The 15404-nt window shown below is 49.1% G+C and overlaps 1 protein-coding gene across 1 annotated transcript in view; it reads right to left on the bottom strand.

The window, feature by feature from the left end:
* Positions 1-8272: 8272 nt before the first annotated feature.
* Positions 8273-15404, bottom strand: part of LEPR (leptin receptor) — a 27751-nt gene continuing 20619 nt past the window's right edge. Inside the window, exons 14-18 of the mRNA XM_010007978.1 lie at positions 14469-14651; positions 13816-13911; positions 13158-13260; positions 12405-12480; positions 8273-9094 (exon numbers count right to left, since the gene is read on the bottom strand). Coding sequence (XP_010006280.1) covers positions 8273-9094; positions 12405-12480; positions 13158-13260; positions 13816-13911; positions 14469-14651 — 1280 coding nt within the window. The remainder of the gene's footprint in view (positions 9095-12404; positions 12481-13157; positions 13261-13815; positions 13912-14468; positions 14652-15404) is intronic.

Raw genomic sequence — 15404 nt, 5'->3', positions numbered from 1 at the left:
CTGCAAATTTGTGTCTAGATAAATGTCTGTAAAGTGGCCTGTGACACTTGGTCTTGGAAGTCCATCATGAATCTAGATGGTCGGTCCCTACCAGGTCACACTTCTTGCCCTCAGTTCTCCATGTGCTTGGATCAGCCCTGAGGAGTGAGTGGCCTCAAAATGCCTGGGAAGGGCTGCAATTACAGCTGGACACAGCAGGGTTTTTCCTGGGATAAATCCAGCAGCAGGACAAGCAGGTCCCTTTCTCCTGACTATGGGCACTCCTATGCTTGTCCCTTTTCCCAGTTGCTCACCCTGTCTGATGGCATCATTCTCCTTAGGAATCATCATCTTGGGATTACTTGGGTCACCCTTCTTTAGACCCTGATACTGGGGTATTTTGGGGTGTGAAAAAGGATCTCAAATTGGCAAGAAAATTCCCACTGTGTTTCCCACACTACATTTCTCCTGCAAACAAACAAACAAACAAAACAGAGTGAGTTTTAAAACAAGAAAACCTTCTGTGCTTTAGCCTGACAAGAACTGATCCACCAAGAAGTCAGAAGTGCACAAGATGGAATAAACAACAGAGCAATGAGTGTCAGCTGTACCTGTGAGCACCTGGGGGGCAGGCAAGACAAGAGCCAGGCTGTGAGCTGGGTGGTGTGTTTGAAGCTCAGTCCTGATGATTTGTTTTGCTAACATAAGTGGCAGCAGTGGCAATATTTAGAATAATAGGATGGTGAAGGTTGGAAGGAAGCTTAAAGATCATCAGGTTCCAACCTCCCTGCCATGACCAGGGACACTTCCCACCAGACCAGGCTGCACAAGCCTCATCCAGCCTGGCCTTGAACACCTCCAGGGATGGGGCAGCCACAGCTTCCCTGGGCAACCTATTCCAGCACCTTCCTACCCTCATGGTGAAGAATTTCTTCCTGATGCCTCACCTAAATCTTCCCTCTCTCAGTTTAAAACCATTATCCCTTGTCCTATCCCTGCCCTCTCTGGTGAAAAGCCCCTCCCCAGCTTTCCTGCAGCCCCTTCAGGCACTGGAAGGCCACTATCTGTTTGCTCCCTGAAGACCCCCCATGTTTTCCCACAGACTGGGCAGTAGCAGAGTGCTCAGTGCAGGACCAGTTGGTTGTGTCTGCTGGCCATGAGGTCAATGGGACAGAGGGTTTTCTTTCAGCCATGGAAGGTGTGTGGTCAGCTCAGGAAACGTGGAGGAAAAGCTGCTCTTCCCAACCCATCAAGCAGAATTTTTCCTTCCTGTGCAGAGCCCATTTCTTCCTGCCATTTGGCCCTGCTTTGCCTTAGACTCTGAGCCCAGCCTGGCTGGTGTTTCTGGGCTCTGTCACTGTGCAGTGCCCCTGGGCAGCACCAGGAAGGGGTCACAAAGAGCACCTGCATTGAAGTACCTCTTCAGATGAGCTGAACTGAGGTCTCTGCACAAGCTGGGGCAGGTTCAGCCCTGCTGAGGCAACAAGGGAGGAGCAGCTGCCCCAGCCAGGCAGCTCTGAGTGGCTCAGAGAGAACCCATTCAGGGCCCAGGCAGGAAACTGGATGTCAGCCACTGGTAGAGTGAGAAGGGCTGGGCTTCTAATTCTACATCTGTTTTCATACCCAGCCAGTCAGAAAAAGAGCCAAAGGGAGGGAGACAAGACCCAAATAAATTGTTGCCTGCATTTCCAGAGCACGTTTCAAACTCCTGTGGACTGAAAACAGACAAACACCAGCAACACCAGATCATACCAGCTGTAGGAAGGGGTCTCTCCAGAGCCATCTTTCCTCCTGCTCCAGGCAGAGGGAATTGCCTGTGGGTGGGGGGCAGTGCTGCTGGTTCCCCAGGCAGGCAGGAGCAGCTCTTCAGCTGGTGTTTTCATGCCCACCCAGCTGAGAGCAGAGGGATGGAAGCTGCTCCAGCACAACACCGTGAGGGCTCCACAACTTGCTGGTGACATTAGGCAGACACAAGACTAAACAGTTTCACTGCCAGGCTTTTCTGGGCCAGATCTTTAATCATCGTTTGAAGCTTGAAATAAGTCTCCAAGTGGTTTTTTTTTTCCTGTGTCTCCTGCCCACCAATGTGGAGATGCCCCAGCACTGTCCTGCCAACTTGATTTGGGAGAGTTAGTGGGGAGTCTGTTCTTGGCTCTCCTTTCACATCCCTTCTTCCTCATCAAGTGACACAGCTGACAAGCTGTTGGGCCCAATATTCAGAGGAGTTTCTCTTGCTGAGGAACAGCTTGGTAAAAGTACCACTGGAAGGTTTCACATTTGTCTTCAGTGTTTAAGGACACGGATGTTTTTAAAGGAATGGTCAGGAATAGGAAATGAGCTCTGTTTGTGTTCAGGAAGGACCCAACTAGGACTATGCAAAGAGGCTCTGAGCATTGGAGAGACAAGACAGGACACTCTAATTACCCTGAAATGCAACCAGAGGTGTGACCTTTTCCACACAGCCCACAGACCTCACTGGCCTCGGCTCCTCATCAACATGAAAGCCCCCCCAGGATCTCCTTTCCTCCACCTCCTCTCATCCTTTGTTTTTCCCCTCCTTCCCCCCAGCAGGACACTGCAGGATTTCATAAGCCATCCAGGCTGGTTCTCACATCTCCTAGGGAGAGTTTCTCAGTGCCTTTCTCTGCTCTGCTGATGAGAGCTCTTGCATAAGAAGCTCCTGATGGGTAGCAATTAATTAGAGTCTCACACAGACAATTCACTTTTCTTTTGTTTAGGATAATTAGTGAACAGGGGGGCACCTGCCAGCACCAAGCAGGTTTCCATTCACAAGGGCACCACGTGTTTCCAGCTTGGTTCTTCTTGCAAGGGAATGATCTTGGTGGGTCCTTTTGGTCTTCCCAGGGCTGCGTGCCAGGAGCTCCACTGGGAGAGCCACAGTGCTGCAGCCAGCTGTTGGGAATGGCACATCTGGCCACTGGGGCAGCTCCTGAGGTCTCACTGGGTTGTTGTTGCACGTTGGAAGGATCTGCCTGCACACCAGGGCCCGTGGACTTCATTCAGGCCTTGACACAATTAATTCCCCTTGCTTTCCCAGGAGGAGGAAGACTGGAGGAACAGGAATCCTGCCTCTTAGAGAAGTTCCCACCAGAAACCTGCGTCTTAGTTACTTCTCCTGCAATAGGGAACCCATAAGCACATCCACCCACAGCAAAGCCACAGGTTGGGCAGGTACTGGTAGATCACTGCTGTCATGTTAAATCCCCTCTCTCGACATGGGCAGTGCTCTGAGCACAGCCAGGGTGCTGGGGAACTCCCTGCCCCAGGAGCACATGGCTGGCTCACAGTCAGCTTGGTGCCCACAAGGACCCCCAGGCCCTTTTCTGCTTTCCAGCCAGTCTTGGTGCTTGTGCTGGGGCAGGATTCTTCCTCAGAGTAGAACTTTGCATGGTCTTTGTTGGACTTCATGAGGTTCCTAGGGTTCTTCCAGCCTGTCCAGGTGTGTCAGGTGCCTCTCCATCCCTGCTCAGTGGGAGAGCAGGAGGTAAAACAGCTGCTCAGCTCTTGGGGAGGTGAGTGGAGTCTCTCCTGCCCTGCCCAGCTCTGGGGGGCTGGTGGCTCCGTGCTGGGCTGCAGGCTCCTGGGGTTGGCAATTTTCTTACAGAAAAGCAGTTTTGTGGAGGTAACATCCAAGCCTCTGGGGGTTGGCCCAGGGGGATGTGACTGGGCAGAGCTGAGCTCGCTGGGAGCAGAACAGGATGTCAGAGCCATGTCTGGGAGCTGCAGGGATGCTCAGGGAGCTGGTTTTGGGGGGGAAGGGGGGGTGTCCTCTGCCCCCAGCGACCCAGGGAGCACAAGTGGGTGCAGGGCCAGCCCCACTCTGCTGCTGGCTCCCCTCTCCTGCTGGCAGCTCCTTCTGCTCAGACCCAGCTGGGCTTTCCAGGGCTTCATGTCACCACTGCTGCCCCAAAGCAGCCAGAACTCTGTGCCTGTGGGGCAGGGGAGCTGCTCATAGCAGAGCCTTGGTCAGCCAGACCATCAGCATCTCAGCAGGGGACAGTATCTCACCCAAAGCAGGGAAGGAAATTCCCAGAGCAGATGCTGAGCAGGTTCCACGTGCTGTGCCAGCTGCTCCAGGGAAGGAGGGATTCGGGCAGGGACAAGGGCAAGAGATCTGCTCTTTGCATCAGTCAGTCTTGTGCCTGCAGGCACAGAAGGACCATGGAACCAGTTAGATTGGAGAAGACCCTTCAGATCATACACCCTAGCAAGAGCAGAGCCACCTGCCCTGGGTTCTTCTGAGCAGAGGACACAGGGGGACACCAGCGTGTCCCATTTCCAGTGACAGAAATGACACAGCAACTCCAGTCTCCTCAAGGCCCAGTTCCATTAAACTGCCCCGTGAAACTCTATAGATTTTCCCAATTAAAAAAAAAACCAAACAACTCACAGGTCATTGATGGAATTCATCAGGAAATCCCCAGGGGCAGGAGTGGCCACCACACCAGGGCAGGGCAAACACCTCCACTGACACCAACAACAAGCATTTTAATCACAGAAATAATTACAAAATTCCTCTGACACTGGTAGAAAGTGGTGTTTCCAGTCACACTCACCAGCTGGAAATGATGACTGTAGAATCTCAGACTGGTTTGGGTTGGAAGGGACCTTCAAGATCATCTAGTTCCACCCCCCTGCATGGGCAGGGACACCTCCCACCAGCCCAGGCTGCTCCAAGCCCCCTCCAACCTGCCCTTCAACACTGCCAGGGATGGGGCAGCCACAGCTTCCCTGGGCAGCCTGGGCCAGGCTCTCACCACCCTCACACTAAAGAATTTCCTCATGTCTCACCTAAATCTCCCCTCTTCCAGTTTTAACCCATCACTCCTTGTCCCCTCACCACCAGCCCCTGGGGGGCCTCTGTAAACACAGCATGAAAGGCTCTTACCCAACATGGCACAGGCAGTGGTGGTCACCTTGGATCAACAAACAAACTGACCTGAAGTTGGGGGGGGGGAAGAATAATGTTGAGAAAAGAAGGTGGCATCTGAGCCCTGCTCTTCATCTCCCCTCCCCAAGGTGCTGCTGGGGGAGCAGCCAGAGCTGGAACCGTAACCGGAGCCCAGGGCAGAGGCAGCAGATGGTGGATCCAGGATATGCTGATTTTGGCTTCATACAAAAAGGGAAGAAAGGTGAAGAGGGGGATTGAATGTCCATTTGATATGGATTAAAATGCCAGGAAGTCTTTATTGAGTCAACTCGTCCAGTCATGTCCTGCCCTGCAGCAGGGGCTGGGACCTGGGGTGACCTGTGCCATCAGAAACCCAGGGGTGGGAGATGTGGTGTGGAGGCTGCTTCTGTCCCTCCCCCGAGGGACTGAAGTGCTTGGTTCTGCAATATTTATACTTAAAATCTCTTCTTTTTGCTGAAGCAGAAGAGGTTTGGGTTTGTAAGGAGCAGCACTTGCCCTGGCTGGTAGGAAAGCACCGTGGTTGGGCTGGCAGAGGGGCAGGCAGGAGGACAGGCTGCACTCCCAAAGGTGGCAACACCTGGATGTCTGCAGCTCCCACCAAGGGAAATGTCCTGCACTACTTTTTCAAGAGAGCAGCCCTTGCAGCAAGAGTTCTGTGGGACAGGGGGACAAAGGATGAACTCCCCTCTTTCCCCACGTTCCCAGGAAAGCCTTTGCTGGTTGCCTCAGCTCCTCAGTGCCAAGGTTCTCCTGTCCTTACAGAGCTATGGAGAAGGACTTTGTATAGTAAAATCAATGTGAGCTTTTCCTTTCTTCAGAAAAAAAAAGGATCTTCAAAATTCAGCTGAATAATTTTTCTGGACAGAGTAATTCAAGAAACCCAAACCTCATCCACAGAGCACTGCACTCCCCTTCCCACCAGGCAGAAGTTCCAGCAGATGGGAGTGCTGCAGGGGCACGGAGGGGACTGTCCTCCCCCCAGGAGGTGACAGGGGCAGGCTGTGGCAGCTGTCACCAAGCTGCATTTCAACAGCTCAGCTCCCAGCCCAGGCTGGCAGGAGGAGGGTGCTGGGCAGGAACTGACGTGTTCCACCCCAAATTCAGTGCAGGGGTCCCTGTGGTGGGAGCTGGGGGGGTGGGCAGCCTGCAGGAGCCTCCCCCAGTGGCAGACTCGAGGGGGTGTTGGATCCAGTGGATAAACCACCAGGAGAGGCAGAATCCAGACCCAGCCTGGTCCCCAGACTCCTGGGACCCTGCAGGTTGTGCCACATCATGTTCACCTGCCAGCAGAAGTGGATTTCTGGTTTTTCAGCCAAATCCTGAGATCAGCTTTCCCATGGGTGCTGATCACAGCCTTCCAGGAACCCTTCCAGCTTTGTCCCTGCAGCCTTCAATCCATTTTGAAGTGACAAAGACTTCTGGATACTTACACAAAAGATGTTTTAATGCCCACCACACGTAACACTGGTGAAAGCAGGACATTAGATGATGTGCCAGACTCAACATGCAGAAACAGAGACCCCCAGCAAGGGCCAGGGCAGCAGCTTGCTGAGGAAAAGGGCTTTTTTTGGTAAAGCTCATCTTAAATTCAAAGTGCAGATAAATACTTGCTTGGGTCCCTTCTGCTCCACAGGATTTCTTATCCCTAAGGTATTAAACTCTTTCCACATCTCTCCTGCTATTTGCCATTGTTGCTGGGCTTTGCCCTTTTGTTTTTAATGGCCTACACAGGGTCTGGTATCACCTCAGCTCTGGAATAGACCATGGAGTTGCTTTCTTAGTGCCTCCAAACAGGTCTTGGAAAAGGCAGATATATAAAAATATTTACCAACTATGAAGTAGCAAAAATATCTTTGGCTTGCAAATAAGTGGGGGTTTCTTTCCCTTCTTATCCCAGAAATACAGCTGAGATGCCAGAGCTAGTTTTCTTCCCATCTGAAGCTTTTCAGTGGAGGCAAATTGACCCCAAATACAGGAGCTTTGGATCAAACTCCTGCCTTTTCCATGAGGGGCTCTCAGGAAAGGGGTTTGGAAGAGAGGTCAGTTTTACAGCAGTGCCATCCATCTCGTGTCCAGCAACAAAAGTGTGGCCATTTTACTCCCAAGTACTTGATTTTATCCAAATAACACCTCCCAGCTAACCCAGCCACAGGGATTTTGATTCTCCTCCTGCAGTAACACAAGCCTTTAGCTGCTGGAACAGGCACTTCCTCAGGGAGTGTTTTATCCATCTATCTCTGACCTCCCAGCCTCTCCCACAGCTCTTTGAGCCATATTTTAATTTTAATAGAAAAGAAACTCCAGAACAGCAGCCACAAGTTTGCTGTCATTGATCAGGGCCTCCCTTTCACCAGCTGAAGTACCAGGTCCTGCTGCTTCTTCCTGTGGATCATCTGTGCAGCCACAGGCTCAGCTCAACACAATGTCAGGTAACTAAGAATCCATCATGGGTTTGGAGGGGAAAAAAAAAAGCCTAACAAATGTATTTGGTATTTGTACAGCAGATCCATGTCCCACCAGTGCCAGTGGATCCCTGTGCACAAAGACCTGGCCAGTCCTGGGGGCCCAGTGGCTGCACCACATCCAGGTCAACTCAGTCTGTCCCCCACATCATTCCCAGGGAAAAGCCACATTCCTAGAATCCCAGACTGGTTTGGTTTGGAATAGACCATCAAGATCATCCAGTCCCACCCCCCTGCATGGGCAGGGACACCTCCCACCAGCCCAGGCTGCTCCAAGCCCCATCCAACCTGCCCTTCAACACTGCCAGGGATGGGGCAGCCACAGCTTCCCTGGGCAGCCTGGGCCAGGCTCTCACCACCCTCACACTGAAGAATTTCCTCCTCATGTCCAACCTAAATCTCCCCTCTTCCAAGGTTCTCCAAGCTTTTCTCCCCCAAAACACCACCCATGCACATATTGCCATCTCCACATTAGGTCTCTCCTTTCTCTCTCAACCTTTGGTCCCCAAACAAGCCCCAAGCCAAGGACAAGCTCTTCCCACACAGTTTGGGGGTGTTTGAGGAGCAGAAACACACTCAGAGCACGAGCACAGGCTGTGCCTGGACCTCCTCCCTTCACCTGAACACCCACAGCACGGGGGCCAATTTCAAGTGCTCAGATTTAGCCCAAACAGGCACCAACAAGAGAGACTTTGGCATTAGAGGCTGATTTGAATGCAGGTCCCTAAAGGAAGGCCCCACATCTGGAAAATTAGGTCGAGAAATGGAATTTCTTCCTACAAAAATCCTGGCACTTGGATATAGAACCAGTTACCCAGCTCCAAAAACAGGGGAGCTCCCAAAAGAAGTCAGGGGAGGGAAAACAGGGGAACCTATCAAGGCCAATAGAACCCTGAAATTATGGAGCCATGACTTCTGAGGCTTTCTCTGTGGTCTCCTGCCCCTTGGCAGCAGCCATCTGAAACTGTGGCACGTAGGGCACCACAGCTTTATACTGCAGGCTCCTTTGGAGGAAGGTGTTTAAATGAGGTGGGGAGTGCTGGAGAGTACCCCCCTCTGCCAGCAGATGGGCTGTGTGGAGCTGACACAGCCCCCTGGAGCTGTCTGTCCAGAAAATGTCACTCTCTCTTTTTGCCAGGGATGTTATCCCGAGGTAGTACAGGCTCCTCTCAGGACTGTCCCCTGGGAAAGTGTCACCCTGATCTGAAGGCTCTGAAAATCCCTCTGAAGAAACAAGGGAAGGAGTCTTGCTGGGCTGCCTGCCAGGAGGATCAGGCAGCACCAGGAATGTCCCATTTCCCACCTCCCAGGAGCTACTCGAGAAGGTGCCTGGACCCAAGGAATCTTCAGCCAAGAGGCATCTATCAAAACAACTCCTTGGGTTCATCTGCTGTTCACAAAGCCCACTGGATCCAGAGTGACTGATAACAGCAGCATATTTAATATCTGTCTGCCTGGAGATGTCTCCACTGGTTCCATCATCCTGGGAGAACTCTGAGAAGCTGCTGCAGTTGAAATGGCTGCTGGAGCAAGCGGAGTCACGCTCCGAGTCCTGGGGTTTTGCAAACATGGAATCCACTGCCAAAAAGTCTGCTGTGTCTTCTTTTCTCAACACTTCAGTGACACTGATGTCTTCCAGCACTATTTCTGGTTCCAGAAGGAGAGGCTCAAACGACATGGCTTCAGGGTGCTTGATCAAGAGATGCTCAAAAGTTTCAGGCTAGAAGGAAAGAGAGATTTTCATGCTCAGCTATTATTTCACAGCTTGATCTAAGTGTGAAGCTACTGATTTGAAGGATCACAGACAAAACCCTCACAGTTCTAGGGAGAGTGTTTTGTTGCAAATCCTCCAAAGCACATTTCCTCTTTGTGTGTAGGTGAAGACTTGAGGGACCAGACAAGTAAGGACCTGCCTATGTGGGCAGGGCTGCAGAGCAAGGGTTCAGTGAGGGGCTCAGCACTCCAGCCAGTGGATCATTTCGGCTGAGATGGAAGCAGCTGAATGGTCCCATTCATAGCAAGAACAATAAAATGCAAATACCACTAAAAACACACACAAGTGCTTTGCAAGACAAAGGTCTTACAGCCTTAGGTGTCCTTGTTTTTTTCATTTAGACCATATAAGCAACAGACTTAATAATTTCCATGTCAACTAAACTAACTTTCCCTGCTAGGACTGTATTACTTAGGGGCCATTTCAGCCTTTCTGCAGTATCTTCAGAGCATTCCCACCTGCACAGCAGCTGCACGTTTCAACTCCATGAAGAGAAGCACAGGTTTATTTTGGAGAGGGAGATGCTTTGCTGTGCCTGGTGCAGATGCACCTCAAACACAGAGTGGGATGAACTGCCAGCAAAACCAGAACTCCCAGCTGCAAAGGAAAACTCACTCGAGAAACACACATTTCCTAATGAATCCAAGACAAAACAAATAGATACAAACAGATCTTGTGTGTAGCAGCAAACCAGCTCTCACAGCAGGAGAGCTGCCAAAACAACCAGGAACATGTCAAAACACTGAGACTGGGCTACAATTACAGCAAGGATGCAGTGATGTGCACATCTTCAGCTCCTGCCTCAGTCTCACCAGCTGCAGGGGTGTCTGTGCCCTGCTGGCCAAGCTGGTGAGCAGGTTTCCAGCTGCTTTCTACTTGCCCCACACAAGCCCCATCACCTTCCCACACTGAAAACAACCTGCACACCCAAATCCCTCCTAGTCTTCAAAATAATCTCCATAATTGCATTTCAAATCAAGCAGCTACTGCAAAGAGCTGTGGGCTGCTACTACACTGGAGCCATCAGGCCCTAGTAACTGACCTGCAAAGTCCCTTCCCTCTCACAGGTTGGCTCTGTCACTCCAGCCACTCTGGACCAGCCACGGGGGCATTTCCAAACAGGAGACACAGAATCATCAAATCACAGAATATGCTGAGTTGGAAGGGACCCATCCATTAGCAGGAAGATTTTGAACAACCAACAAAACTGTCACCTCCTGGTACCTCTGCCCTTCTCAACCAGCAGCTGGTTTATCCTGCACAGAGATGGTTCCTTCAAACCCTGCCTGCTCCCTGGCCCCAGAATCTGCTCTGATAAATGCAGGTGGGTGCCCCAGAAAACATGCAGATCAGGTTGCCTGCAGAGATGGAACACAGCACACAGACATGTTGCTTGGCAAAGGCCACCATCTGTCAGCTCAGGCAGCACTTCCTAGAACACCTCAGATGTTTAATCAAATACAATGCATAACCCAACGTCCTGAGGCAACACAAACCTGCCTGCCAGTTCCAGAGGGAAGCTCAGGGACACTGAATTTCCACAGAACTTGCACACCTGCTGTAAGTTGGGCACCCGTGGTGTTAAACAACAAAGCAGTTGCAGAAAACTCAGGAGAAAAGTCAATGTCACAGGTCCCCAGTTCCCAAACTCTGCTGAGCAGATGAAATGGGATCTAAAGAACCAAGGAATTCCAAGCAATGTGTTCTGACTTCCTGCTCACTCTAGGTTTTATTTGTCTCACAAGCAACAGGCTAAATCTGAGCTGAGAACCAGTTACCAAACCTAAGACAGGTTGAAGTCAAAATTCCCTTGCACTCCAGCTGCTACACACAGACCTATCAAAATGTGCTGCTGGCCCAGTTCTGCCAAGGCCAGAGTTGGACTTTCATATATATTTAATTTTACACCTTGCAAATAACCCCAGGGACATAGCAGGGTCACTGAGACATGCATGAGCATTTGCAGGATTAATACTAACTTCCCTGTGGAATATTTGAATTGTGCTCAAACAGTTTTCTCAAAATAGGATCCCTAAAGCTTTTTAAATTTTATTTACTACTTTATTCAGCAATGAAGAGGAATTTTTATTATTTTGACATTACACATACATGTAAAGGCTTGAAAGATGGGGTCTAGGTGCAAGACTCACCTGTGTTAGATGAGGTTTTTAAGCTGCTGTTCTGCTGTGAACAACATAAGGATAAAATACTCCTCTATAAATCGTAGAATCATGGAATGGGTTGGAAGGGACCTTAAAGATCATTCAGTCCCAACCCCCTGCATGGGCAGGGACACCTCCCACCAGCCCAGGCTGCTCCAAGCCCCATCCAACCTGCCCTTCAACACTGCCAGGGATGGGGCAGCCACAGCTTCCCTGGGCAACCTGGGCCAGGCTCTCACCACCCTCACACTCAAGAATTTCCTCCTAATGTCTCACCTAAATCTCCCCTCTTCCAGTTTTAATTACTCCTTGTTCTCTCCCTCCCTGCCCTTGTCAAAAGCCCCTCTCCAGTTTTCCTGGAGCCCCTTCAGGCACTGGAAGGTGCTCCAAGGTCTGCCTGAGCAAGTCTGGAACACAACACTTGCTCCTAATTTTTGTGAGGGCTTTGTAGATTTTTGACAGAGCTTCTTCCAGGATTCACTGTATTTAAACAAATCAGCATTGTCTTGAATCTGTGCTTCCTGTCTCCTGAACAGAAACAGAAACATCTCCTAACCACTCTGTCCAGGGGCCTGGGAGCTGGCCCAATGGTTCAGCCGGCATTTTTTTTTCCCAGGAATGTCCATTCTCTGTTGAAATGAAATAAAATAGAAGACGAAAAAAGAAACCTTTGCTGGGAATGTAAATTACACACTTGAAAAATCCTCTGCTGCTAGATGCTCTTTCTTTCAGCAATAACAGGCCTGAATTTAGGTTCTTGCCTCAATGATTACACTCTCAAACTCTGGGACCTTTTTTGCTGGTGCAAAATGGCCAAGTCAACATTATGAATCCTACTTGTCACAGCTCATCAGCTCTCAGGCCCCAGTTCACATGCCCACCAGGAAGGCAGTTCACCCCAGCAAAGATGTTGGCCTTTGATACACAGGTGGCAGCCCCTGAGTCCACAGGCACATCACCTACAGGGTTATGCAACCAATTAACCCTCCAAAGAGGTGTCCCTGCTCCTGGCCCACTTCACAGAGTCCAGCACTGAGCAAAGAGCAGTCAGGACCCTGGGGTGGGGGAAGAAACATCACCAGGGCAATACACACCTTCTGGAAATTAACACCTTGGGCCCAGGAGCAGTTCTTTGGGTTTGGAACATCTTCCCACACCAGCCTCTTCATTCTGAAATAGGAGGTAAATGCTGGAGTTGGTTCTGTTCATACATTCCATGCTGCTGTCATTCCCCTGTGCTATGTCAGAAAAGAAACTCTGCAGTTTTATTTATCCACAACACTATGACAATGAAACAATCACTTTGGACATTATAGATGGCCCAAGTGTCATAGAAAAAAGAAAGAGAGAAAGGAGTGACATATCAGGGGGCAGTTTTGCAAAGTACCAGAGGTGCAAGGCAGCCTGTGCTGAACATGACCCCAACCCACCTTCCATGAAACTCAGAGGGACTTTTTTCAATTGGCTTTTACTTCAGACCTTAGTTTGTGGTGGCAATTAAATGTGGAACAACCTCAAAGCAAACGTCACTTCTTAACCTGCCCACTAATCAGCAGAGGTGGGACAGGCTGAAGGGAAACTTCATCATCTGAGTGCAAGGACACCAGAGCCCAGGGGGCCTGACCTGCACACAGGAACAAGGCCATGCACTCAAGACACTTCAAATCTTGGTGCTGTATCCCAGAGAGTCTCCTGCCTTTTATACAGCACAAATAGATGTTAAAATTCATTCCCAGCCTCTCCCAGAAAGACCCTGCCCAGCAGTACAGCAGACAGGCAGCATCTAAGCTGCATCACCTTCCCCTGAACACCTTCTGGGACATTTCCTGTGCCAAGGAACAACTGACCTTTGGTGTGAAACCAGCAATGCTCCCAGCAGCAAAACTGAGGTTGAAATAACTATTGGCAGAACCATATAGATGTTGGCATTATTCCCACTTTCATATCCACCTGGAAATAGAAGGAATTTGGATAAAAATGCAGTAAAAGAATTAGTGGACAATTAGTTTGCAACAGGAAAATGACACATGGTAGAAACAACAGCTTAAAGACACAAAAAACCCCTTGATAAACAGTTTTATTGCACATCAACAAACCTTTACCTTGAGAACAGAGAAAAAGGAAGGGATTATTTTTAATACTGAGGTGACTCCTCCATCCCTGTGGGAGGTGCCCACTGCTCCCTTGCTATGAAGAAAACAAATCAGAGCATATGAAATAAAAGTCCACAAGTGGAGAATGAAGAATCCCAGGGAGCTGGGATCTCAGCTGTTAAGTCCATACTGTTGAGTATGGGAATTCAGGTCCCTCATTCAACCCATCCCACAAAGCTTTCAAATTCAAGTAACTGAAGTTAGGATCACTGGTCATAGTTCTATTACTTTATGGATCACTTTTTTCCTTTTTTTTTTTTTTTTTTAAAGATCCAGACTTCTCCTGCATTTCAGGTTTACTTTTATGAGCTCCTATTTCATGAACAACAGGGAGAAAGATCCTGTAAGTCACCTTTGGCAAACTGATCCGTCGCTCTGGACTTGCCAACTCCCCCAGCAAACACAGGGTACAGGCTGAACTGGTACTTCTCAATCAGAATAAAGTGATCTGGAAAGAGGAAATCAGCCTTCTGAATCCAAACTCTGAGCCTGCTTTTAAACAATACCCTCCACAAGAGGCTCTGGTCAAGTATCAGAGTTCAGATCAGCCCAGGGAGGGAAATAATTAAAGCCATCTTTTATAGATACATCCATTAGTAGCAGAAGATTAAAACTATTAATCTATGCTGGATAATCTAGCATTATTCTGTCATGGAATTAACACCTTTATGGAGCTACTATAAAAAATTCCTAAGATTAAAGCCAAGATGCAAATGGAATGCATGCATTAACTTAGACAATTAGCTGGTGTACTCAATATTCCAGAACTAATTTGATTGTATTGCCAAAGTATGAACAAGCTCCTGAGCTTCATTCTTCCTTAACCTGATTATTAATGCAACAGTCAATCCTCTAATGATAATCAGGAATTGTTCCACTGGTCCCTACCATAAAAGCCATCAGAAATAGTGAGGGGGAAGGAGGGATCTGAGAGCTCAGTAATTCCATGTTTTGCTGTTCCCTAACAAATTCATTTACTGTGTCACTTTTCAAGTGCACACTCACCATAAATATAATATTTCCTAATATTCGGAGGAACTCGCACCCATTTCATCTCCTCTTCTTTGTTAAGGTTCTTCCACTCAATGATAAAAGATGTTATCACATACATCTGAGGTGAAAGTGCCCACATCAAAACCACACAGGTGCTGTTCACGGGGTAGGCATGAAGAGACTGCACAGCATCCACTGGTGGGACAAGGAGAGCACAGAGTTACAGGAGCTCAGAGGTGAGAGGAGAGCTGGGGGAGCAGGGGAGCTGTCACACACACACACACAAATGACTGCTACAGTTTCAGCACTTTGCAATTTACTTGTCCAGTTCTTATCTTCTATATCACAAAGCCTTCAGTTCACATAATCAAACACATCTCTCTCTCTTAGGCCAGCAAAGCTTGGTTTACATCAGCTCTTCCAACCACTAAATAGATCAAAGAGACATTAAAAAAAAAATCCCCTGATTCTCATCTACACCTCCTTAATTACCACTTCTTAGCCAAAAAATTACCAACAACAACTAAACTGTCAACAGGCAGCTAGTAAAGCATGCATGGAGAGAGAGCCTGTAAGCTCAGTCCTATTAAATCTCTGCAAGTAATACACCAGGATCACAGTCCAGGTGGACAAAAGCTGCCCACTGCATCTGCTGCCCACCACAGGGCTTCCAGAATACCTTTGCACACAGTATCAGGGAGCACTTGATCTACAAAAATCCCTTCAAATTGGCATGAGAGCAGTAAAGTTCTAAGAACAGACTGCAGTAATGTTTCCCACAGCATGTATTTTCATATGAATTTTGGGCAGTTGAAGGATTCAGAAGCAATATAGCCTTTATTTTACTAATAAAGCAGAGTGTGGCCAAATCAACAGAGGCTGCTTAGGAAGTGGAGCCAAACCTCTGCAAACTATGTACTCTGGCAGCCCACCAGGTGAGCAGCAAGA

The sequence above is a fragment of the Chaetura pelagica genome, unplaced genomic scaffold, assembly GCF_000747805.2.
Source record: "Chaetura pelagica isolate M959 unplaced genomic scaffold, ChaPel_1.0 scaffold212, whole genome shotgun sequence".
Classification (NCBI taxonomy): Eukaryota; Metazoa; Chordata; class Aves; order Apodiformes; family Apodidae; genus Chaetura; species Chaetura pelagica.
The sequence above is the reverse complement of the archived record's forward strand: the minus strand, read 5'-3'. Positions and strand labels throughout refer to the sequence as shown.